The following is a 26,273-nucleotide window of genomic DNA, read 5'->3' as shown; positions in this document are numbered from 1 at the left end:
CAGGACCAAACTTTTATCTTACATACAATAGACAAGCAAGTGATAAGATTTTTTCTATCTCCCACACTTTTTGCTTTGCAGCTTCTTTTCTTTCCATGTAAAGGAGGTTTTCCGCAATATAAAGATGACCTATTATAATGTACCTTCATTGAAGTTAACCAACACTTGAGCATGGAAATACGGGAATTATTGTAATTTCCAGAACAAGCACTATGTCCATTTAAAAAAAGGCCAGTTTCGTCAGTCTAGCATATCAACCAGCAAGTACAACCACTGCAGTTAATTGTTTTGTAGTCCAATTTATTCTCACAGGAATGACTCATAGGTTAGTTATGAAGGTCATTCACTCACGTGTACAAATGATCTATATTATATTACTCCCAGTGTTAAGCTTTCTATTTATAATCCAAATTTTCTTGTTACCTGGAGTTTGAATAAAAACAAAACAACCTATCATGTAAGCTTTGAGTTTTTAATCTCCCACAGCATATCAGCCTGTTCTGCAAGTCAATCTCTCCTCCCCAGCACAACAGCTGCAGAAACAAAGTTATTTAAAGGAAGATCATAGACTCTCCTAGAGATCCCTGATATCAACCCAGCTTCTCAGTGGATTATTGCCACACCAAAATCTAATCAAGACTTGCCATGCCTTATAAACCTGCACAGCAAAGGAAGAGGTCAGCACTTGGTATCAGCACGTGTTCAAACGTCAGGTGATTGCTGTCAGCAGCCCTGGGGACAATCCTCCAGTGCTCTTCCTGTAATTCTCTCAAGTAAGACAAACCAACCACTCTTCCGCACTGCACTGCAGAATGCTCAGCAAGATGAATTATGCAGAGACAGAAAAAGGGGCAGGACTTTTCAGAGAAACTATTCCTTTAATATTTTGACAGCCAAGTACAGCAGGCAGAAGAAAAAAAAAATACCAAAAACATTGAGAGAAGGCTGCAGGAGGCTGCTGCACTATAATTTTTTGTATCTACCACCAACTACACATTAATATAGCAACCTCACAGCTATTCAGACCCTGTTTATGCTTTTACCCCCTAAATCAGGATGATTAATAGCACAACTCAGCAAAATAATAACATTTCAGCCCTGTAAGTCTATTTTAGCAGAATCCTTCCATCCCCAATAACCTTTTCACAAAGAAGGCCTTTTCCAAACAGTTAAAATGCAGGGTGTTGGGTTTTTTTTAAATGATTCCTCTTATTATAGTCATTTTGGTATTTCCAGTCCATTTTTTACTGAATATGAGCAGCATATCAGATTAAGAAAACTAAGCAGCAAAAAGAAAAGAAAAAAAAATTCAAAAATGTGAATACAACTTCCAAGCTTCAGATAACCAAAATGCTAAACCAGTGATACTTAAGAGTATTAGTAAATACTGTTTGGAGATAAAACACTGTATATTATAATCTAGGTATTACCAGAAGCTTATAGGAGGACAGAGTACTAGATTTAGTTTCAAGAAAAATGTTGCACTACACTCCTAATGCAGAATTTGCAGTGCTGTCAAAACAGCAGATGAGGAAAAACAAAAGGTGAGAAACATCAAGAAAGCCAGTGAGACAGACTTATCTATCAACAACAGCAGATGACATGAAACTTTTTGGAAAAAGGCAAACGCTTAAGCAAAGAACACATGTTCTTTGCCCATTACCAAAACACCAGACAAAATGAAGGTCTTCAGGACTCTTGCTGTTACTAGGTAGGAAGACTGAAGTTACAGAAGCCAAAAAGCCAATGTGGAGATTGGAACACAAAACCCCCAGCAATATAAAAGACTGTACACTAACAAACCTGTCTGAAAATAATTGCATTAGAGGTAATGTTTCCAAGAAAATTTACTTTCTTTAGAAAAATCTTTGCTAATTCAAATGCAACAGCTGTCTTTTTCCTCTGGGCAAAACATTAAACCTGCTCCCTGCAAACCATGGAATATTACCTTGCTTTTCTGTAGTCACAGGAAAAGAATTTCACCTCTAAACAGGTCAAATAACAACAACTACTGTAATAAATATCTCCCTGCAGTTCAAAATAAGGCACGCCATGATCTCTTCACTCTGAGGAGTCCCCAGCTGCAACATCGAAACAGGATTTTCTCTCTTTCAGCTCATGGCAGAATACTACTTAAAAGATGTGATTGTTTTCCTTTCCTGCCTTGTGATCATGGAACCAAATAGCAAGTTGCACTAATTCACTGATCCAAAAGAACACTGAGTTGTTGCCTTCTGTTGCACCCATGAGCCAATCTGATTCAGCACTGGCAAGACTGGTGTTTCTGAAAAAAAATGGCCAGAAAAGCACCATACAACGGGGAAGGGGGAAAAGGAGGCAAACCCCACAATTTGAAGTGTACCATAATGCAGTTTAAATTAATGAAATTCATTATAGCAATCTAAGGCATTAGCTGAAATCACAATACAAGATAATCTACAAGTGACACATTTCCTACGGCAGTCACTTCTACCAAGGCCCTTGTATCCTGGCCTTTGCTTGGGGAACTAGATCAGGAATTGATATGCTGAAAAGAGCATCTCCAGACAAAAGAAAGTTCAGCCACATCAATTCTTTGCTACAGTTTCCCATGTGGCCGTAAAAGCAACTGTGCTGGTTACAACGCAGGCAGCAGCCAAAGTGCCCAAGAGTCAAAGGCAGCACAGGAAGATGCTTTCAGTCACAGAACAATGTTTTTGCTGACTGAGTGTTGAGCACGTTCCACAGCAATGCCATCATTCACCTCCAAAAATCAGAGGCGTTGAGATAAATGGTGAGCTGTCAGCAAATGCTCTGCCATGCACTGTCACAGTCAGAGATGTCGATAATCTTTTAGGGATAGTGTGCAACGGGAATTACCCTGTCCAAGCAGGATCACTGCTCGGGCCCCACTGGCTGGGACCACCTTCCCAACCAGTGACCCTTCTTTCCTTTATTCTCTGCCACCAGAGCCTCACTACTGCCTCTGCCAAAACAGGACACCTGAGCCGACTGCTCGCATTACGGATGCAGGAGGGTGGCACAGGAGGGCGGCACAGGGTAATGGAGAAAGGATAAAGGATGCTGTTCAGCCCCTGCAGAAGGGCAAGGCCACACCCAGTGGTATCCAGCATTGCTACAGTAAGCAAAGGCTGCCTGCCCCATCCTTTCTTTATATCAAAAGCATCCTGTAATGACTTTATACATCCTGCCAGAAGAGAGTCTCAAATGCAGGTCTGAAAAACGCGTTTATGCAAAGGGCTACAAATATGATACCTACAATACAACAGAATTCTTGGAGCAGCTGTTTTCTATCTTGTCTCCAATTTGAAAAAAAAAGTTCCAAAGATGCAAATTTGCAGTAAACACAACCTCATGCTACAGCTGGAGAGCACTCAGGCACTAAAAAACATACAGAACTGGATGGGCCACAGAAACCTGTAAGCACTTTTGCATGGAAATACTTTCTTCCTTACAAAATAAGCACAATGTTGATGCCCCTTACTCAGAGGAGACACTAAGATGTTGTTGCAAGCACTGTTACTCCACCTGCCTAATGTTTCAGCACAGTCTTTGTAATTGCTCACTTTCATAAATTAGATGTCAAACAGATGTTTGCCTCACTTATTTAATAAATTACCAGCAGAAGAAGCATTTGGAAGTCCTTCTAATGGTATACAGCAGAGATCTTGGGATTAATTATTTTCTAGAAAAGAAGACTTAAAATATCACCTTTGAACACCATCTATATGGTAATTACAAAGATGCTGGAATACAGTAATCAGCACTTCATATTTATTAAATGAATGCTCAAATGTTCAGGCACACCTCAAAAATGCAGGTAACTTCCATTACCTCTGTATGACCTGCTCTCCTTAGGCTATGTTCAGCATTTGTCCTCCGACCAATTTAATCAGCTAGCTGTCCAAGAAAACCAAATCAAACCATTTTCTTGGGGGCTAATAACCTGAACTGGCTTGGGATTCTCAAGACAGACTTTGGTTAGTGTGCTATCAAACAGTTTCTCAATCTATCTAATGGGACATTAGACAAACATTAAAGTTTTAAGATAAACATGAAAATTTGGAGCAAGGCCTCCTCCCTTTCAGCAGGAGAAACTATGTATTAGCTCAGCCATGGAGCCACAGCACTACCTACTCCTATGTGATAATGCTGTCTGGGTGAGACAATTCCTGTGTTTCAAAAATCCCTCTTTGAACCTATCAAGTTATTTCTGAAAAATTCCTAGTGAGATTTGGACCATTCAGTGGATAATTCTGATCTAAGACTGGTGGTGAAATAAAACTGTACCTTCATACCAAAGCAATGAATGCACATGCAAATCTGTGAGCACTTCATAAATTGCACCAAAAGCTGCAAATTTACGTCAACAAAAAGATTAATTACCAAGACAACACTGCTGCTCAAGACAGCTTTAACTGAAAGCCACCTCCATTTTCAGTTTTAATAACCCATTTTACTAACAAATACATTCTGCATTAGAACATTTAAACAATCAATTATCAGAAATGGGATAGCATGTGAATTAAAAGCATGATCTGATTCTTATGTGAATCTTTTGCCACAGCAAGACGACTTTCTGTCCTTGAGACAAGTAATGAAGCTGCCCCATTCAGGAAAAACGTTCTAAAACACATATCATGTGGAGTTTGCAATGATTACTGCACATAAAATTTCCTCTTCCTTGTCAGGTTAAGTCTCTTTTGCCTGGATACTAGAAGCAACTCACTGTACTTTTCCAGAAGAGTCCTGCTTCTTTTTATGTAATCAATATTACAGTAGTCAATATAAAGTAAACCTGTCCTTTGATGGAACCGAGCTACATACCAGATAACTAGCTAGTTGACATTCTCTGTGACAAATATTTATACCTAACTAGTTGTATAAAAGTGTTGTTTAATTTTACCTTTCATTTCCAAGAGTATAGATTTTTAAATATCACATAAACCATGTAACCAGAATTCTCAAGGAAAAACTCCATAGAATGCATATGGGTTAATATGCATTATCTGGTATTAAATTTAGATTAAAGTACATCATGAATTCTACTTGACAATCTGAGAAAAACATTTAAGTCATTTATATATTACCATCTCCAAATGTATGTTGAGAAAACTAAAATGTTTAGGAACCACAGCTAAACTGTCAAGACTACAATGTTTAAGGATACTCCACAGACAGACTTCTCTTGGACATCAAAGACTAGAGAGGGCATTCACCAGGAGCAATTTATCATGTCACATTAGTAACACATTCTACCAGAGGGAAAAGCCTGGTTCCTTGTGGGATTCATTTAACTAGACATACAGGCACTTAAAACAGTTTGAAATGCCCTGAAACGTCCTGTCAAGCTTGTAGACACTGCTGCTGGACAATCCTGGTCTGCTCTAGGCCCCGAGTTGTATTTTCTAGCCCACATACAAATTTACTCAGGCATCATAGATACACCTGGTGACAGCTGAGATGGTTTAGGGTGTGTATGCACCTTCAAGTCTACAAAAAAATGAATTAACTCCTGTCTCGGTTTTTGAGACAAAACTTCAGGAGGAAACACTCCGGAATGAGTGTTCCTCCCCTTTTCCTCAGTCAGTGAGACAAATGGGTCACAAGGAGTGAAAGTGGGAAAAAGAAATCAAACTGTTTATTAACACACGAACAAAACAGGGTAGAACAAGATAAAAAAAAACCCCTCAAAATACAACGAATTCCCAGAGAGGGAACAGACACGTGGGCTTGGGCCAGCCGGGGCCACCCCCGCAGGCTCCCCGGACCGGCGAGGAGGGAAGGGAGGCAGTGAGGCAAGGGGAAAGAAAGGGAAAAAAGAACAAGAAAAAACCACAAACCCAACAGAACCTTTTCCCAGCTAGCTGGAACACAAAGGAAGCCAAAAAGCAGCCCAGCGCTCCCGGCGCGATCCCTCCCCAGCCCTGCCCAGAGCCGGGAGCCCCCGGGCTGAGCCGCTCAGCGCCCCCGCGGCTCCCGGCTCCGGCCCCGCCCCGGGCCCGTCTTAAAGCGTCCTCGGGCACTGAGCGGACGGGTAAGGAATAAAGCGGCTCCGTAACATCACCCCAGGACAACTCCCTAAGGAGTTTTTGTTGGGTAATGCTAGGATCTTGTTATACCAACTCCATCTTTCAAAGAAACTCCTCACTGGTAACACCTTCCAACACAGAACCCACTCTTGAAGTGAGACTCCGAAAAGCCTCTAAAACAAAACCAAGTCAATTCTTTAACAGCCCAGAAACAGAGCCCAGCCTGCACCAAAACACATCAATTTCTGTTCCTCAGCCTGAAGCAGCAGTCTTTCATCAATACACCTCCACTACCAGTGGTTAACACTGGAATCCTTCCCTCCTGTGAACTCTTAAAGTACAGAAGAAGGTCTTTGAAAAGTTTACAAGTAAAATACAAACAAAAACACTACATGGAACACAAATAAACCATATCAAGGCAAGCACTATATATAAATCGAGTAGGATATAATTTAAGTATAAAAGTTTCAGTATACTGAAATGAGAAACCAATCCCTACATTAAGAGCAAACAGTGAGTTACAATGTCAAAGAACAGTCAGAGAGCCAGAAGTGTATGGGACAGACTGAACACCAGGTCACCAGACACTGCTATATACCAAGGCACTACTTCGCAATGCAAAGTGCAGTGCCGCCTAGGAAGCACCAACTTTTCTTCCTGTCGTAAGAATCACCACCCAGTTGTAGGTCAGAGGCTAAATATTAATCCTAGGAGAGCTCACCAGGAGTACACACTCAGCCGTAACCATGTCACAAAAAGCAAGGCCAAAACTCTCAAAGAGTAAGAATTAACCATCTGTCATAGTATCAGATCAAGCTTTTAAAAGCACTTGCCTTCATGTAGCCCTACTAATACAAAGGATTTGCCTGAAAAAAACAGCAAAAAAACTGTGACTGTCTCCAGTGCAACACGCAGCACGTAACATTAACTTTGCTCCATTTTGAAGTTTTCAGAGCTGTCTCCAACAGTATTACAGATTTTCACTGGAAAAGTCTGAGGGGACTCAGCAGTTTAAAATCACCACAGAGGTCTTCATACATTCTGTCATTTTCTACAGATGAATAAAGATGCCTCTGTTTATAAAGAAAACTTTCTGTAACTGCAGTAACAGTGCAGTATAGCTCAGTGGCGTTGAACATACTCAATTCATAGCACAATTTTAGAAATTCTTCACATCCATAAATTTACAGGAATTATGCATATGAATGCTGCTCTTTACATACTCAATGACAATCAGGATATAGAGAGTCCCACCTGCATTCTGTGGGCTTCACTATGTGCCACTTCAAACTGTATAAAAAGTACAAATGTTTTAAAGTATTTATTCAATTTCATCTTTGATTCCACCAGTGCACATTTTTAGAAAACATGACCTCAGTCCTTATTTAGTTGCTTAGAATATCAATTATAACCTGAGTAGCTCCTTAAGAAGTTACTAGTTCTACAGAAAACTCATCACCAAGTTGAAAACTCCTCATTTTTAGAAGATAATTTAGCTTATTATTCAGGACAGAACTGTTCCACTAGTGTTTCAACACAGCAAAATCTACAAGGGCTCTAGTTCACCAATACAAATATTCATGCTATACATGCTTGCTTTTGGCATTATAAAATGCACTACATTCAGCTCAAAGCACACATTTTTACGTTGTACTATCTTAAACATTAACGTATGTGCAAAGACCACTGCAAATACTTTTTATAAAAATCTGTCCAAAAAAATCGTTTGGAGTCACAATTACCCATGTTAGAGAATGTCTTAAGCATCTTGGGGAAAAAAAAAGTGCTCACTTCGAAGCCTTCTGACTAGAAAAATGTCAAGAGCTTATGCTCAAAATCCAAAGCTTAATAGAGGGTTTTAGGACTCTGGTCACTGACACTGCAACCATCCACATAAAGTAGAGAGGCAGCTTAGGAACGATTAGTTTTCATTAATCAGAGTGCATGTAACACTGCTGACACTGCCAGAACCGTGGCAAGAAGCAGAGCCAGTGCTCAGTACTCTTATCTTAAAGCCGACAATAAGAGTCATCAATACATGAAGTAGATAACCTGCTTTTGAATAAATAAATAAATCTGGGCGTTAAGCAGGGGGAGACTGCAGAGGCATGTTAAGTCCACTGATGCCCCAAGGCAAGACATATCACTGCCTCTACAGGAGAGGCTACTGCAGTTGCAGTATCCCATGAAAACACTGGCAGCAGTGGTACCTCCACTTGATAAGCTGGACAGCTCTGTGCACTGTGCTGTACAGCCTCCCTTCTAAGGAAGCCAAAAGGTAAGGCCTCAGCTTTCTTTAAGCCCATCATTTATTTAACAGCAGAACTAAACTTCATGGCTTTAAGGTTAATCATGAATACTGACATTTTCAGAGACAGCAAGTTAAAGCTTCTGCTAGTGCTGATGAAGTAAATACAGTCAAAACCAAACAGAGCCTATGTCAGTGTCCCACTGGTAGCTAGAACATGTCTCATCTATGCAATTTACTACAGAGATATTTGATTTAGAATCAACTATTTGGATTTTATTTTAAATGAAAAAATAAACAAAAGAACTGAACACTCTCAGCTCCTCCACACCAGCTTCCTACTGAACATTTTGCTCAGATTTTTCCAAGTTTTCTACCACTCAATCCCAAAACAACCGAGTTTAACAGGGACCTCTAGAGTTCATCTGGTCCAATCCCCTGCTCAAACAGGATCAGCTACAGTGGGATTTCCAGGACCACTCCAGACGCCTTCTGACTATCTCCAAACGTGGAGATTCCACAACCTCTCTGGACAACCTGCTCCAACATTGTTACCCTCACAGTACAGTTGAGCTACCTTAGGTTCAACCAGAGTCTCCTGTGCTTCCATTTGTGGTCACTGCCTCTCATGTCGCCACTCCCTTCCCAATCCCCTGATGAGACTCTCACCCTGAGCTTCCTCTGTACTGAACAATTCCAGCAATTCTCTCAACCTGTTCTTCAGGTCAGAGAAGCTCCAGTCCTGTAATTATCTTAGTGGCCTTTCACTGGACTCTATCCAGTAGCTCTGTTTCGTTTACTGGGGAGCGCAGAAGTGGACTCAGTACTCCAGATGTGTCCTAACCAGTTCTGAGATCACTCATCTAAACTGAAACCCTTGTCTAGTACTTCTTAAAATCCTTATTCCACTGCAGGCAGTGAAGAAGTTGCATCTACCCGCTTCAGACCCCATTTCACTCATCAGTACTTTGCTAGATGCCTCCTCCAATCTGCCCTTTCCTACTTCCAGCTATTTCCCACTGGATCCAATTGTCCAAATTCACCAGCTTATCTTCTACCAAATTCTTCTTCTAGATACTCATCTAATTCATCAACTAGCATTCTGTTGCATTCAACCTCTAGCCCTTCAACCCCTTTTCTAATCCTTCATTAGTCATCTAGCAGCTGATGATCCTGAAATAGCAAACCAGAGAAAGATATAATTAAAATCTGAGTTGAATTATCCCTTAATGCTGCCAAGGATAATAAATTACTTTTTAAAATATTGAAACATTTACATACATTATTATAGAGATTAATCAATATCTACATACTGAACAGGAAGAAAGCTTTGTTTTTCAAGTACACCTCTTGCAGTTTTCAGCATGGAACTTTCTCACAGTAAATACTGAACACAGGATCTGTTCTGCTTTACAGGTCAGCATTTTGCTGAGCAGAACATATACAGAGAGATTGTGTAAGAATTCCAGCACCTCTGAAAAGACCTTCACTAGAACAAGCAACGTCACAAGTCAGAAGACCTTCAGCATGAGGGTAAAAAGATTACTTTGACAACTTTTATCCCATATTGCTTCCTTTAATGAATGCTTCCTAAATGAAGAATCCAGGCCTCAAGAAATATTTCGTCTGAGTCTTTAGGGGCTCTACACCCCAAGCAAACAAGTGACATGAATTTGGGAGAGTGTCTAGATTATGTACGTAACTGCTCTTATTCCGACAGAAGAAAATCAGTCCTGCTATGACACAAGTTCACACTGAGAGTTAAGGTCTAACAGTTATAGTTAACCTGTCCAGTTCAGAAGCTCTCAAAGTCTTATCTTTGAATTTATTTACAGATCAAAAGAGAGAAATCCAACAAAGTTAACCTGCTCAAATTCTCGAGAGGAAATTCCAGTATGCACTTTTTCTGTTGAATATTACTTCCTTCCAACTTAGAGACACTGCAGTCATCATTTTATGCTTTGGCAAACCAAATCTGAATTGGCAAGCCATATCTGTCCTGTATTATAAAGTTAACCAAGAAACAGGTATGAAACAAACATTTCAAATATAATACAAAATACCAGTTGTTTGCCTCATTTTCAGAGCTACTTCTAATACAACTACATTAGCTACATTTGTTTTGTAAGAATAAAGTTTTAGCCACACCTTAGATACATGTAACTAAAACCAGTGGATCACTTACCGAAGAAGTCAAATGAAAAGGGATCCCTTCCACCAAAAAACTCCCTAAAGACATCATCTGGGTTGCGGAATGTAAATCCAAAATCAAACGGATTATCGTGATGATTTCCACCTACAACAAAAAGGTTCCGTTTCAGTTACCTTCACACAATCTTACTAACATGAAAGTTCAGGCCAATAGGGTACTTGAATAGTCTACAAATATGAACAATTTCCAAAATTTCTCTTTCAGGTATCATACAAGTTAAGTACACACATTACTTCATTACTTTTTATAATTCTCTGTTTTCAGATAACAGTAATATCTTTTATAATAACTAGAAAAACTGTAAAACAATTGTAATCTCAATTTTCAAAAGACTGAATTTTAGGCCTTGGTACAGGCATTTCCAGATTGCTGTCTTGAAAAGAAAGCTGTAAAAAATAGAGAAAGCAGGGAACTGCTGGTTGTCAACATACCTCCACCTCCATTTATTAGGCCTTCTTTTCCGTATCTGTCATAGATGTCACGTTTTTTAGCTACAAGGAGAAGTTGTACATCATGTCAGTAAACAGGTTCGTTGGTTTTGTGGAAAAATAAGAACAGTTAACTGGTATCCTCAGTTAAACATCTTCTCAAAGCTAGTTTATTTAAGAAAGTTCTGGCATGTCACTGCTGAACATTTTTAAAAAGGATTGTCAAAGCAAATTAAATTCAGAAAGAACAGGTACTAAATTTCAGACTTACTACCATTGAGTTAAGAAGCTGTGGTTCTATCAGAAAAAGTTTGGTGCAAGGACAAACTTCACATGGAAGGCTGCCTTTAAGAAGAGAATGGCAGAAGAATATGGCAGTTTTCTTCTTTGCACAGGTACCATGAAAAGCTTAAAGGCTGTGAAGGACCTCTGGACTTCAACCTGCTCCTCCACACAAGTCTAATCATGAAGCTGGTCACATCTTGCCTGAATAAAACCCTGATGGTATCAATTTCCAAGAGAAGATTCTACAGTCTCTCTGGAGAACAGTTCAGTGCTCAAGCATTCCCTTCCTTCTGTCCCACTTGCAAACCTTGACCATTGCCTCCTTTCTTTTTATTGCATAAGACCAAGCCCATTGTGGGAGAGTTATGAGAACGGAAGAACAGTGTTTATATGAGTGACTGCAAAACCCCTAAAATTAATTACAACCACTACTTCTAGCGTAATAATGGAGAATTGAAGTGATGTTACAAAATGCCATGGAAGGATGTGACTCAAACTGCTTGCTCTCTATTATTTTAGAAGGCATGGAATGACTATTAATTTCACTGCAGACCAGCTTTACAGTATTCATGAGAAAGAGGAGAAAAATGAACTCTACATTACTGCACAAGATCAGATGGCACTTTGGTACTGGAAGGAAACCTGAACGGCTAAAAGAAGGAGACAGTCAGCTTACTTTGCTTGCACTGGTGTGGAAGTACCAGTCAAAAACCAGTCAGGGCATTTGATTTTAGTCTCTAAATAATATCACGCTTTTCCCACTGGAATCTCTTCAGTGAAAGAAGTTTTTAAAATTTAAACAGAAAGAACACGCAGTTACCTCAAACAGATGCTGGAAACTAAAATACTTCTGACCAACAGGAATTAAAATTTTATATAATGGTTATCATCTCTAATAATAGGAGCTTGCAATAGGTTCACAAGCAGACAAAACCCCAAAGCTTGATACACTATCTGTACTGCCTTTCTAGAAAGCAGTTTTTAAAGAAAGGAGGCTACCCTACTCATCAAATTAAGAACAAAGCAGAAGGCAGATAAACTGTCACAAGCAGCAAACAGCAAGGATGACCTTTGTAAGCCGAAAATTCATCTTGAAAAATGTTACATTTTTGATACCACAAGGTTTCCCACCAGGGAAGCATGTTCAATGATCACCCAATTTCAGTATTCTTTGCTTATGTAATCCCTTACAAAATTATTCTTCTGCCAAAAATCTGTCATCATTCAAGCCTGTAATGGTGTCAGAAAATTTCATTAAGTTTGCAGAACGTTTGACTGCCTCTCAACCACTGGGCTCAGGATTCTGGTATCCCTGCTGCACAAATGATTGTTAAGACACCAGTAACTTAGGATTTGGTCTAGATCCAAACACTGGCAGCACTTTTAGAAGATGTTCTAAAATTCCAGCAGTGTACTGTTTCCAAAGAACTTAGAGATCTGTATAACAACCAGACCAGTATCCTATTTTTATCCTGCTCAAAAAAATTAGTTTAAGAAGGATAAAGTACTCTAAAAGACAAGTATACAATGAACTAATGATAAATTAAGTTCTGTTTCTCCCCTGTCAATTAAGTATCAAAACCAAGCAAAGAAACACAGTCTGCAAGACTGCAGCTCGATAAATCAGGCTGAACTCTGAGAGGTAATCTAGATGCCACTAGTGCTTTAAATATAGCTTTCCCATGCTCGCTGTCTCAGGTGAAATCAAGGACACTTCAGAAATAGCATATAGACAGCTGCAGTCAATTACAGAGGAAAATTATCAAAGTAGCTTAAATCACTTTGTTATGATTCAGGCTGCTTTTGTCAGAACACTGGCAGAAGTTAATGATACCCTGCAAGCAAAAAGACATGGGTGAACTGTAAACTGCATTCCTGCATTACATGGGTCAGGCTAAACACCTCATTCAGAACAATTCAAAATAAACACTATCTTTAGTATCACAGTTGACTGAATTTACAGAACTCACCCAAATGAAATCCAAATTTTCAGCAAGGTTTACAGTATGCTTGGGCTTTGTCAAGACTAGCTTACTGTTACAAAAACTAGAAGCAGTAGGCCCAACAGTGCATACTTTAGAGTTGGTCTAGCCTAACTTTTATAGGATAAACACAGTAATACCCCTATACTGATAGTAACACTGGCCTCACCTGATAAAATTAATCTTGGTATTCACAGATGTCTCTACAGAAATTTCTGGCAGACATTAAATTTCAACTTCTAGTAGTTTGGTTACTCATCTAGGGAGATCCTGAAATTTTTGTTTCAAAATTTCTGCTTATTCTGCCTGATCCGCAAGCTTCTTTCTCTTTCATTTGAAAAGGAAATAGTCAAGTTGCATGGTGAACCAAAATTACAATATCCCTTCAAAGCATCATATATCAACATTTTCAGTCTGATACCCAGAGTAGAGACAGGCAGTTCAAGAGCCCTTTTAAAATACCTACCATCTGACAAAACTTCATAGGCTTCGGCTACTTGCTTAAATTGCTGTTCTGCCTCATCTTTATTGTCTGGATTTTTATCAGGGTGCCATTTTAGTGCCAATTTACGGTACCTGAGCGGAAGGAAAACAAAATATATTTTACTCTGAAATAATGGAATATGCTATACAGATAAACACAATGTTTCAAACAAGCTGTCAGGGATGGAAGTACTTAGAAATTCCTGGTGCTTTGTATCTTGCATCTAGTCTGGTATCAACAGATTCTGCAGGTACACAAAGAACCACCTACTCAGATATGCTTTAAAGAAGAAAGTAGGTTTGGTGTTCTATACTTACTCTGAAATTATTCCTGTGCATTTCTGATGATCAACATCTGCTAGACCTAAGCAAAACATTCCAAAAGATCTCTGCTGTGGGCTTCTCCTTAGAGCTCTGTAATTATTCGGTACTCCAACCAATCATGGGAAGCATCAAGAAGGATCTGGTACGTTCAAGGTTCATAAAGCTCCAAGAATAAACTGACTGTGACATGCTAATATCAATGCCTTCTTTGACAGCTACACCTGCACACAATTCCTATCCTCAAATGAAACATTTTAGGCAAAGTATTCATAACTACTTATTTAGGCAAAGTATTCATAACTACTTATTTAGAGAGGCAAAGCTAAGCTTGCACTTAGGTTGATGTGTTTTGCAATCATCCAAGAGCACAGTTCAAACATTTGAGTTGATAAAAGTAGCACGTGCAGGAATTTGCAAAAGAACATGGGAGGACAAGAGTGTGACTCCAGAAACCATGTCATTTTATCTGTTCCTTAAAATCCATTTTTTATATATATATATATCAGTGACACTCACGCTTTTTTGATATCCTCTGCTGAGGCATGCTTCTGCACTCCCAGAACTTCATAGTAATCCACCATGTTTCAGGAGTTGTCTCAGTAACAACAGCTGAGTCTTTCAAGTCCTGCAACAACAACAACTTGTAAGTGACGTTTGTCCAGTACTGCTACTTCATAGAAGGCAGGTAGAAGCCTGGTATGGCTTAGTATCAAACCTGATCGAAGATTTGTGATTTGTGTTTCAAATCACAAAAAATAAACCCACTTTATTTTAGGTCAAGAGATCAAACAATTACTTTAATTTGGATTTTTACGTTCTTTGATCCCACTGAAACACAGTACACAAACACAAAGATAAACAGCGGCTCCTGAAACAGATTAGACTGATAAGCTAAATTTAATCAGTATTTTAAGAAGGGCATGTGGATCACAGTTTTGATGTAGATATTAATAACTCTGAATGAAAAAGTTCACCTAATGTTATCTATGACACCTGTCATGTCTTAAGCACATATGGGCATAAACAAAGGGACCCATCTCTCATATCTGTTCTTCAGAACATTACTTCCACTGAGATGCTCCCTTCAGAAAAGCAATGTATGTGCAGGTCTTAGAAATCTAGAACTGCACCTACTGAGCCCAACAAGCCTTTCTTGTATTCAGACTTTGACAAAAAAAATGCACATGTTGCCAAAGCTACTGAATACCATTTGCTTCCTTTATGTTTACGAAGAGAATCACATAGCCAGGCAAGATTGCTCCAACTGCAAGGTAACCAACCAACTCAAGTGCACAGGCACTTAGTGTTTCTTAGTATAAAATTATAGTTTCCACAAGAGTCCTGAGAAACCTGCAAGCTAAAAAAGCAATTTAAATACTGACAGTTTCTTGTCAACATTAGAGAATAATTATAAGGAACAGTTACACTGACCATTACTCCAACTAAATGACCATTAGGATGAAAGAACCTTCCTAAGAAGTTTCAAGAATGTTTTGTATCTTCATGCAAAGCTGCCTTCTCTCCACCACTGTAATAAGTCTCTATTCTGGCAAAACTTCCAATCCCCTTTCCATCCTACCACTCTAGTTTGTTTCAAGTTTTATGAACAAGGAAACAGTGACCTTTTCCAGGAGTTATCAACTTGTTTCAGGGAAAAGTTACCCAAATACACTCAGAACACAACAATACAGCAATGTATTAGTCACATTTTCTTATCTCGTGCATCAAGAACAAAAATTCATTGAAATAACCTTTCCCCCTTTAAGCCTTTCAGTGTTTTTTGTTTTAGCCCAGGCAGTCTGAGTTTCCTTTTCTTTCACATAAATGCTGAAAGTATTTAGCATAATGTAGCCTAGTGAAGTAGTCTGAAATTAATTTATTGTACTACTTTTACATGTATCTTTCAATATCCTGGGATATAAACATTAAAGAAAACCTTCTTTTTAAAATAAATTGGTACATTTTCAAAATATGTTCCTGCTGTAGGTTAAAGCTTAATTAACTTTAATTATGGATTGTGGTTACATACACATTTCCTCAAATGGCAAAACCAGTTTGAGAGATACCCTGCCATGCTTCCTCTCCTCTCCTCTCCTCTCCTCTCCTCTCCAAACTACTTACAGAAGCAAATGTATTGGAGATCCCATGTGTTTAAAACTTGGGTGGTTTTAGCAATCTACTTTAACCATACAGTCCCACAAACACAAAATTAAAGTGTAGCAGGTAAATAGCCCTTTGCCCTTTGAAGAAATCTCCACATCAAAAAAACCAGTGAGGGTATAGTTAATACTGTGACCAACGCCAAAGGAAGTTGGGGGACATGCATTAAAATTAACATTAAGAATGCCAATAATAATATGCTAATGGCAGGACCCAACATGTAAACATACAGATTACCAAAAATAGCCCAGGATATTTGCTATCAACTGGCTTGTCTAGTTTTGCTGTTTCCCATACAACAATCAGAACAGCTCTGTGAACACAGAGGTAAGGAGCAAGGTCAGAATGGGATCCCATAGCCAACCTTATGAGCAATAGCATATATGGAATGTAAAGTTTACAGAAAGAAATCAGAAGGGGGGAATCTAGTATGAATCAAGCTAAAGGCTAGAGGTCAGAGTCCCTCCTGACAGATACCAGCCTAAAACTAGTAAGCAAATGGCAGGAAGCCACAGGCCAGGAGCACATATCATTAAGTGTTCTTTCCACATTCTCCTTTTCTTAAATACAAGACTTAGATCAGCACTCCTCTCAATTCAGGTACCTATCTTAGAGGGAAAATTTAAACTTCGAGCTTCTAACTAGAAAAAGCATGTAGGAAAAGCAACTTAGATGCAAAAAATAAATCACATTTTTCCTACAGAACTTTGTGCACACAGGTAGTCATATTGATTTCAACACATTTCTTTAAACACTTTGCTGTTTGTTTAAAAACAATGCTGCAGAGCTGTTAAGTTCAGACTCAATACAAATAAAATATATTCTAGATAACACAAGCCTGAAGTTGGGACAAAAAAACCCCATGCTGAGGCAACATGACCACCTTTTAACAGATGACTCTGAGCCTAAAAAGCAACTCCTTTAAGACAGAAGAATTATTTGTTTCAAAGAAATGCCTGGGTATTGCATATTCTCTCTTTATGTGTGAGTGTTATTGCTCAGTTTTTACCTGCCACTAAGGGAGTCTGGAATTAAAACATGCCAGAAGATTTCTAAAAAAATGAAATTGTTAATATTCTCCTTCTCCTAATCAAAGTGTCAAAGTAGGTGACAGCAAGAATTCATCTCTGATATACTGTTATGTCTATCTGCTAGTTATTATAAAGCATAAACTGTACTGCTGAAATTTTAGTTATCACAGGAACTTTTTTCTTGTATGTAAAAAGGTTTTAAAAATACTTACAAGAAGAAAATTCATCTGCAGCTTTTTTCGTCCAGCTTAAAAAAAAAAAGTCAGCTAATATTTAGCCCCTCCACAGCCAGTAAGACTGATCAAAAAAACCCCACACATGCCCACAAAACCCTCCTCCCCCCCAAAAAACCCAACATTCACAAACTAGAAAAGACCTCTATCTGCAATCTTTTCAGAACAGAATTATTTAAAATATGCACTCAAGGAAACAGCCACCATCAGCTTATAATAAAACAGAATATGTATGACCACTGACTTAGAAAATAGATGGCAAATTTAAAAAAAGAATAAATCAGTACTTTTCAGGCTAGTAGGAGTCTACATGGTGAAAATGCCTAGATGTTTCAAAGATGCAAACCATGTACTTCCCTGCAAGAAACTACTTAACTGTCCTAACCAAAATGACATGACAAAAATCTTCTCCAAACACCCAATCTGTCAGTTTGTCTCCAAATATACAAGCCACGCTCATTAATTAGGCACTTGAGAGTTTTTTTTCTTAAGCCAGGAGGAAGCCAGCCCACCAGGAAATTAGCAGATTTCCTGTCTTCATCCACAGAAAATGTTCAAAATTTCAGAAGAGACATGCAAAAAAAAAAAAAAAAAAAACCCAGCTGAAAGATGTTTCATGGCCTTCGTGTTTGCTCTGAAAATCTGTAGTTTCTTGTGCTGGGAACTGCATTATGTTTGCAGTGTGCTATCAGCGACTCCAACTCCTTCTTTGGGGCATGAAAATCAAACAGGCAGATGTTTATGTGAACCAAAAGTTTCCACAGTTTATAGATTTTTTCAGTCATCATAGGAGAAGGCAGCTTTGCTCTGGCTTACAGAACAGTGACCCTGAACTACTGACTCAAGGCTCGGGCCCTCCTCACACAGCTCAGCCCAGCACTCAGCCAGAGTTATCCCAAAACCTGGCTCATAAGCTCTCTCTATAGTACAGTCCTCAGCTACATAAAAAGCATGAGAAGCATTACAGTAAATAGATATGCAGAGAGCTCTACACTTTTACATTATCAGATGACAGACAAAAGCAAGTAATCAAACAACCAGCAGGGAAGAAAACACAGCACCCCTAACTAAATACGGAGGGGAGGAAAGTATCCAAACAAGAAATTCTTAGAGCAGCCAAGAGGGAATTCAGACAGCAAGGGGCATGCGACCTTTGCAGTCAGCTTAGTCAGAAAAAGTTATCTATTTCTGGCCATGAAGCAACGGGCAGCACGGAGAGTCCTGAAAGATGCCAGAATAGCTCGAGCTTAGTGACTACAGCAGTCACCTGGACAGCAGGATGGAGTTCCAAACTCCTGATTCATGCAGTTTACAGAAGCAGGCAGTCATCAACATCCTCTCCAAGTCCCACAGCCATCCAGTTCCTAGCACCAGCCTGCTTTCCATGGACTTATCTAAAGGATTGCATCCTGCTGGCAACTCCAGAGGAACAGATACCCTGCTCTGAATCCCAGTTCACTTTGACTGAACTCACAAAGATCCACTGTGCTAGAGCTGTACGGGGGCTAACACAAAAACTCCCCCAGTTTACCAGCAAATTTTTCTAAGAGTAATAATGCTAAGGAACAAATAAAGTTACTTAGTAGTGCAAAAACACCTCTATAACTTTTGGGATTAATAAACCTGACAAATACATTCAAACAAGGCATCAGCATTAATTTTTTTCCTCCTCCTTAAACATGCACAGTGCAGTGCAGACTAAGACATATTAAAGACTCCAATACTTTTAACTTCTACTTACCTAAGCTTAGAAAAGCTGTCACAGTTTAACTTCACAGGGTCCAGAAATTTATTGTTTCATGGAAAAATGTTAATTTACCATATAATTAAAATTAATAAAATGTACTTAAATAGCCATGTTTATACTCATTATTTTAATACTCCCTCAGCATCCCCAGGAGATGAATTTAATAAAATGAACATTCCAAAAAGCTTAGTCTAATCTCATGTTTACAGCAAACATCCTGCTTGTATGTCAGACAGCAGAGTGGATTTGGATACAGTTATTATTATACCAGCATGCAGTTCCATACAGGGAGAAGGCAGCTGGGCTGCTTTACCTTGCAGTTCATGGTCCATGGTAGAAAAGAAACAACAAAACTCCACCACAGCCAAACAAGAGACACCTGCAAAAGACACCCTCACCCCTTAAGGCAAGAAGTTACAAAGAACCCTGTCCACTCCTCCCCAATGGCAGCAAGACACAACTCTGGCAAGAACTACAGGACTTAGTCTGTAATGCTGCCTGGCACATGGAAAGCCGGTAGAGGGCAACAAGTAAGAAACCATTAAAAAAGAGGGAACCAACCAAAAATGGAAACAGAAGAAATCCAAAATCTTCATCTGTGAAAGAAATGTAAACTGGCTAACAAAAACCAGGAAAGGACGCTGATCAGTGAACAGGCCACCCGGACTCCCTTGGCTGAGACTTTCCTGCTTATCCATCTGATCCCTGATAAAGGGGCACTTATTCATGATCTTTCCTTAAAGCAAAGGAGCATTTTTCCAAAACACGGCAACTCAGGTGTCCAAATTTGGAATTGTGTCACAAATATCTGGAACACTGTCACTCTCCTAAAACTAACCATAAAAGGCTATTTTATACGAAGTAAAATTCCTATCTTATTTTAAAAAATATATGAACTGTGTATGATTAAGCAATTAAAAACAGTGAAAGCCTCAAATGAAAGATAAGGGCCAGAAAGTTTCAGGCAAATAATCACATGCAATCAGATGATGTTTTAGAGGAAAGAAAATAGTTTAAAGTTTCTACACATTTCCCCTGAAGTGTTTTTGGAGTCATGATAACTTTATTTAAGGCAAACAAAAAAAGAAAAAAAAAAAAAGAGCTCCATTAAAGCAAAGAGCAAGTTCTTTTTCAGAGTGTTGACAGGCTGTCATAGATTCAGACTACATTTTAAGACAGAAAAAAAATTTCTTTAAAGTTTTTATTAAAACTGGCTGCAATGTAGCTATGAATGGCTTCAGACTCATTATATGGCCTTAAAGATCCTTAAGTACTGGGCCCTCACTAATATCAGTGGGATTTCTGTATTTATTCAGAACAAATAGAAAGCATAAAACCTACAACTAGTAACTGTAGGAGTGAAATACATATGCATGAATTATTTCTTCCCTAGCAGTTAAATAAATAAAGCAGAATGATTTCATTAAGTCTAAGGTAAGAAAAATCTAACATCCATTCAAATGTATTACATTCAAAAGAAAATACAATTTAAACCTACTAATACCCTCAACTACAGTTTTATTTCAAATCTACCTTGAAATAAACAATCATCATATGCAAGATCCAACAAGTTTTGACAAAGCTAAGTAATTTCTCACTAATCCTTCCATTGCTTGAATAAGACAAAGGAAAAGCTGTTGACAGAAAATGTTTTCAGGACACAGCTGACGAGGTTCTTTACAAATGCTATTAGAGAAATGGAGCACTTCCTACTTAAGGAGCACAATGCTTTAACATAAACCTCACACAGCCAAGTTGAAAATTACAGCAATGAATTCCCTTCAAAGCATCACTCCACGGTTAACAAGCAGTAGATGTGCTCCTGGAGGTCTGGAAGTTCAGTGCACTGGCTCGGCCGAGCTGCACCTCCTCCACAGCCGGCGGCACAAGGGCAGCTCCGGCTCACACGGGTGGCTGCGCCCGGCACTCAACCCGCGCTGACATTTCAGTCGATTCCAGGCCACAACTGCGACGCCTCTGGACGGGGTACAACGCAATCACCGCCCTCGTCCCACGCAAGCTCAGCTCACAGACCTCACTGCACCAATGGGGTCGGCACAGATGCAAAACAAACCAAAAACCTGGTATTTATTTCCTCAGGACAGTCCACGTACTGTTAGGAACTCCTACATCCTACATAAGATGATGATGATGATTTAACATAAGTTGTTCCCTCTCCCCACATACATTCTAAAACTTCTAATGGATGAAAGAAAGAATGTAGTAGGTAAAAAAATGTATTTATCTATTTAAAAAAAATCAGAAGCAAAACACATTAGCCCTCTAACTAAAACTTCGGTGTTACACTAAAGTAAAGCCCTGCATGCCCTCTCCCCAAGCCCAGCCAAAATAAATCAGCAAACTGCCTCAATCTGGGAAGGACAAAGAAAACACCAGAGAGAGAAGCTATCTGGGTAAGAACCTGCTGTAGTTTGAAAGCACAAGCTTTCAAAACTACTAAAAAGACAAGTCTGACGAAGAACAAGGGGAACTCTGCAGTTTACAGATAGATATATTATTAGTAGTATTACAGTCTAAACAGTGCTGCCAGTAAAAGTAGCAATTTAAATTTCTCCTCCAGTAGAGACTATTTAAGAAAATTTAACACTAATTTAGCTTCCATTTCCAACACACTCTTATTTTCCACTGAGAAGTCAGCACAGGAGCCAAGAAGAGTAAATAAAGTTAGACCAGTGTTATGCTATAGTTAAAATTTTGGTTGTTTGAAATTAAAAAAAAAAAAAAACAAACCAAAACTAGTCACAGAGACAAGATTTGTAAATACATTTACTCATTGATCCAAACAAATCTTCTTTGACAACATAATCCATCAAACTAAATGGTATTTTAACTACCAGGCTCTTGATCACTAGCTGAACGTAAAATCCCTACCTGGAGTACAAGGATCTCTGAAGAGTAAAGAGAAATTAAGGTCAGCGGGTAGCAGTGACTGCAACCTCTGCTGCAGGACCAGAAAGGCAGAGCCTTGCTTCATTCCAGTTGTTCCCTTTGTGTCAACACCTTGTTCTTATCACTTTTTGACACTTTATACCCCAAAAACTCCTGGATTTGATCACTGACTATCCAACGTCACAAGCCGGACCATTTGCACATAACGCTGTTATAAACGTAGCTTTCATGTTACTGTGTCTGAATAAGTAGCTGTTTATTATTACCAGAATTTAAAACAGATTTGCTCCTATTTTAAATCATTTCTAACACCTTTGTTAGCATGGCTTAAGCCTGCAGCACATGTTTTCAGCAGCCAAGGAGAGCTCTGAGAGCAACACAACGTAAAGTGTTGGTGCAAACAGGAATGCTGGTCATAAACCCAGCCCACTGCCCCCTCTGAAGTGCAGCAACTACTGACGACAAACAGTGCTCCTTACCTGGCAGTGTCAATTTTCAACTCAGCTCGGAACCTGGCAACAGCGAGTTCAAACCGCCCGACCTCTGCCGACCTCGCCCACAACAAACGTCCCGCCTGCCCCTATCCCGAATAAGAAACCCTGAGCAGAACGTAACTAAACTGCTTCCATCAGGGGAGAAAAACAGCGCGTTTGGCTTAGAGTCATCAAGGGTGAAAAATGCCCCTGAGATCATCCAGTCCAACCATCCCCTCAACACTGCCACTGTACCCCTTAAACCACTAAACTACAACAGCCAGCGCCACATCCAGACGCTTCTTAAACACCTCCAAGGATGGTGACTCCACCGCCTCCCTCGGCGACCTATTCCAATGCCTGATCGTCCTAAATGTGAAATATTTTTTATATTACTTAACCTGAATCTCCCCTGTCTCATCTTAAGGCCATTTCCTCTGGTCCTTTCACGGCAGGCACGGCAAAAGAGTCCGCCCCCCCCTCCCCCCCCATTACAACCTTCTTTCAGGGAGTTGTAGAGAACGGAAAACAGGAGGACACAATAAGGCTCTCAAGCCGCCAAAGCAGTGCCCTGCGACGAAAAGCGCTTTAAGGAGAAGATCTGTGTAACGAACCGAGGCTCGCCCTCACCCTCTGCAAACTGAAACCACTGCGAGCAATGAATGGAAATCCGGATTTTTTTTTTTTTTTTTCCCCTTGCGGCGAACAGGCGGGACTGAGAGCTGTGAACGAACGTCCCGGGATTTGCCCCGCTCCGAATCCCGGGGAGAGCCCCGGGCAGCCGCTGCCTCCCCGAGCTGCCGAGCCCCGCCAAGGCCAGGCAGAACCCGCACGGCGCCCGGGGCCGTTCCAGCACTGCGGGGCCTGCGCCGGCCGCGCCGCGAGGCCCCGGTACCAGGGACGCCGCTGCCGAGCACGGCGGCCTGGCCAAGCGCCCGCTCCCCCTGCCGCCCGCACGGCCGCGGCCGGCCCCGGGCCCGCCTGCCCCGCACTCACCCGCCGGTGGCTCCGCTCCGCGGCCGCCGCTCCCGCCCGTCCCTGCTCACGGCTCCCGCCGGGACAAACGGCAGCGGCCGCAAACAGGAAGCGCCGCCAGCGCGCGCCGTCACTTCCGCCCCGCCGCTTCCGGAAGTTTCTCGAACGGCCCCGCCGGGCGTCCCGTGTGAGTGGAGGGCGCCCCCTGCCGGCGGCCGGTGGGGGCGGGGCTTCGTGGGGGGCGGGGCCTCGTGAGGGGAGGGGGCTGCGGGCGGGGCGGGGTCGCCGTGCGGGTGGGGATCCGCACATCCCAATTGAGTGACGTCCGCTTCCTGCTCCACAGAATCATAGGGTTGTCTAGTGGACATGGTGGTGTTCAGCTAGAGGTTGGACTCAATGGTCTTAGAGGTTTTTTTTCCAACCTGATTGACGATGTGATTCTGTGAAGCAATGGCCAGGAGTGCAGCTGAGGGGAAAGGAGAAGAAAAAAACCGAAAAGAGAAATTTTAAGAAACACTCTTTGAATAGGTGCGTTTGGCTGCTAGAAGTGAGATGACAAAATTTCTTCCCCTTTTGTGTCTTATTGTACTCTCGGAAATTGGGGGTGCCAAGAGGATGGACCAGGCTCTGCTCAGTCGTGCCCAGCAACGGGAGATGAGGCAATGGGCAGAAACTGCTGCACAGAAGTTCCACCTGAACGTGAGGAAGAACTTCTTTACTGTGCAGGTGACCGTGCACTGAAACAGATTGTGCAGAGACACTGTGGAGTCTCCCTCACTGGAGATATTCCAGAATCATCTGGACACAATCCTGTGCCATGTGCTCTGGGATGACCCTGCTTGAGCAGGGAGGTTGGACCAGATGACCCACTGTGGTCCCTTCCAACCTGACCCATTCTGGGATTCTGTGAGGGGAAATGCAGAAAGTGATGCCTGGGTGTGGTGGTGTAGGAAAAGGTGAAAAAACAACTAATAATTTTAAGAAACACTCTGAATAGATGAGTTTGGCTGGTAGAGGTGAGACGACAAAATTTCTTCCCCGTTGCATGTTTAATTGTAGTCTCAAAAATTGTAACTCTGGCACACAATTCCTTTGAGGCCAGATTCCTCTCTCTCCATGTAGCACCTGAACAGAGTCCTGCGCTGGGTGAATGTATTGGAGCATCCTTTGGGTTATATTTGAGTATGTGGTTTTCTGAGTGCCATGGCTGAGAGCAAAGTATAGGGCAGCAAAGTTATTATTCTATTTTTAAAATGTGGACTTCATCCATGCTTTAAATTGCTGTAAAATTATTGCCCCTTATCTAAAAAGTGGAGGCATTAATTTATAGATCACCAAAGTGAAGTTAGAGAGTTTCCACGCCTAAAATGTGTGCTTCCCAAATAAAGTCAATTAAAAGGCTACTCATTATTTAGGAAGTGTTTGTGTGGGAGTGGGGTCAGTTCAAAAAGACAAAAGCCAGCTTGGAATAATGCAGAGGAAAACGTAAAACAAAACAGCAGGACAAGTAGTAGGACAACCCTAAGTACAGGCTTGGTGCTTTGGGGAAACACAAGGTTCAAAAGAAATATTGTTGATTATTGATGCTAAGTTGTGGTCATGGAAACAATTCTTCAAAATTAGATCAAAGAGACGCCTCACTCCATTACTAGTTTCTCATCAGCAAGTAGCTGTGAAGTCCAAGTTGTTGATCCACTTCGAAAGAAAAGACCCAAAGGATTAGTAGGTTAGACTGGCTCTTCCTAATGGGTGAGGTTCAGACCTCAAAGGATTCACAGCCTGGCAAGTGCAAAGTCAGGTCAGTACTGTGTGATGTGGGAGGAGACCATATAAAATTTTGATTTAATCCTTTAAACATTTTTTCATGTGGAAATAAAGGTTTTTCCCCAACCTTTCATAACCAATTACAGGGAGAAAAAAAGTATGAAGAGTCCTAAAACCTGAGCTGCAGTAAACAAGACAGAAGTTTCATGAGGCAATTTCTTTGCTTTAGTAGTTTAAAGAGCAGATTTTATATTACAGTTAAGGTATGATGGATGCCAACCATAAAACTTTCTGTTTATCCAAGCAAGCAAAGAAGCATGATTCCATGTGGAACTACAGCGCTGGAATCAAAACACTGCTTGCATCAATGCAACCAGGACCATGGCTTCTTTAACACAATTGTTATCATTATGTTAATTTGCCCGTAGCTTTTCTAACACTGTTCTGACTCTAGACAGCATAGCTCTGCTTTAGCATCCTTCAGATATAGGAATGCTATTTGGGAAGGTGTAGAGACCAATTTTGCATTTGAAGAAAGGAAGGTATGAGAAGGTGAAGTGCCTGCTCACAGCTGAGGGCAGGGCGAGCTGTACAAGATGCAGTTTGGCATTTTCTACAGCAAAACACCAAGAATGTAAATAAATGTTTCCTAACAAAGTTATAGATGGAAACAAAAGATTGTGTAGTTTTGGGTTTTTTTTCAATTCAGAACATATTTTAATTGGTTTATGCTTGTCTTGAAGACATTTCCCAAGACTTTGCAGAATGGGCAGTTTGCAGAGCCACCAATTACAAATATCATTTATTAGGGCACCTCTTTTTTTTCAACTTACGATCTTTGATAGCTCCAATTATTTCTAACACTGAACAGTAACAAGAATTATTTACTTTTGGAAGTTTGCTTATATTGGACATGTTATTTAATTTTCTGATCTCTGTTACAGGGTCCCCATGTGACCTGAGCCAGCTTCTGCAGAGCCACTTGC

At 40.4% G+C, this 26,273-nt stretch overlaps 1 protein-coding gene across 3 annotated transcripts in view; it reads right to left on the bottom strand.

The window, feature by feature from the left end:
- The window catches only part of DNAJB6 (DnaJ heat shock protein family (Hsp40) member B6), a 62,321-nt gene extending 38,659 nt beyond the window's left edge, over positions 1-23,662 (bottom strand). For all 3 annotated transcript variants that reach the window (XM_048326699.1, XM_048326783.1, XM_048326613.1), the window contains exons 1-5: positions 23,545-23,662; positions 14,511-14,619; positions 13,654-13,763; positions 10,924-10,983; positions 10,466-10,576 (exon numbers count right to left, since the gene is read on the bottom strand). In XM_048326699.1, coding sequence (XP_048182656.1) covers positions 10,466-10,576; positions 10,924-10,983; positions 13,654-13,763; positions 14,511-14,575 — 346 coding nt within the window. In that variant the 5' untranslated portion in view covers positions 14,576-14,619; positions 23,545-23,662. The remainder of the gene's footprint in view (positions 1-10,465; positions 10,577-10,923; positions 10,984-13,653; positions 13,764-14,510; positions 14,620-23,544) is intronic.
- Positions 23,663-26,273: the final 2,611 nt, after the last annotated feature.

The sequence above is a fragment of the Corvus hawaiiensis genome, chromosome 1 (genome assembly GCF_020740725.1).
Source record: "Corvus hawaiiensis isolate bCorHaw1 chromosome 1, bCorHaw1.pri.cur, whole genome shotgun sequence".
In the NCBI taxonomy this organism is placed as follows: domain Eukaryota; kingdom Metazoa; phylum Chordata; class Aves; order Passeriformes; family Corvidae; genus Corvus; species Corvus hawaiiensis.
The sequence above is the reverse complement of the archived record's forward strand: the minus strand, read 5'-3'. Positions and strand labels throughout refer to the sequence as shown.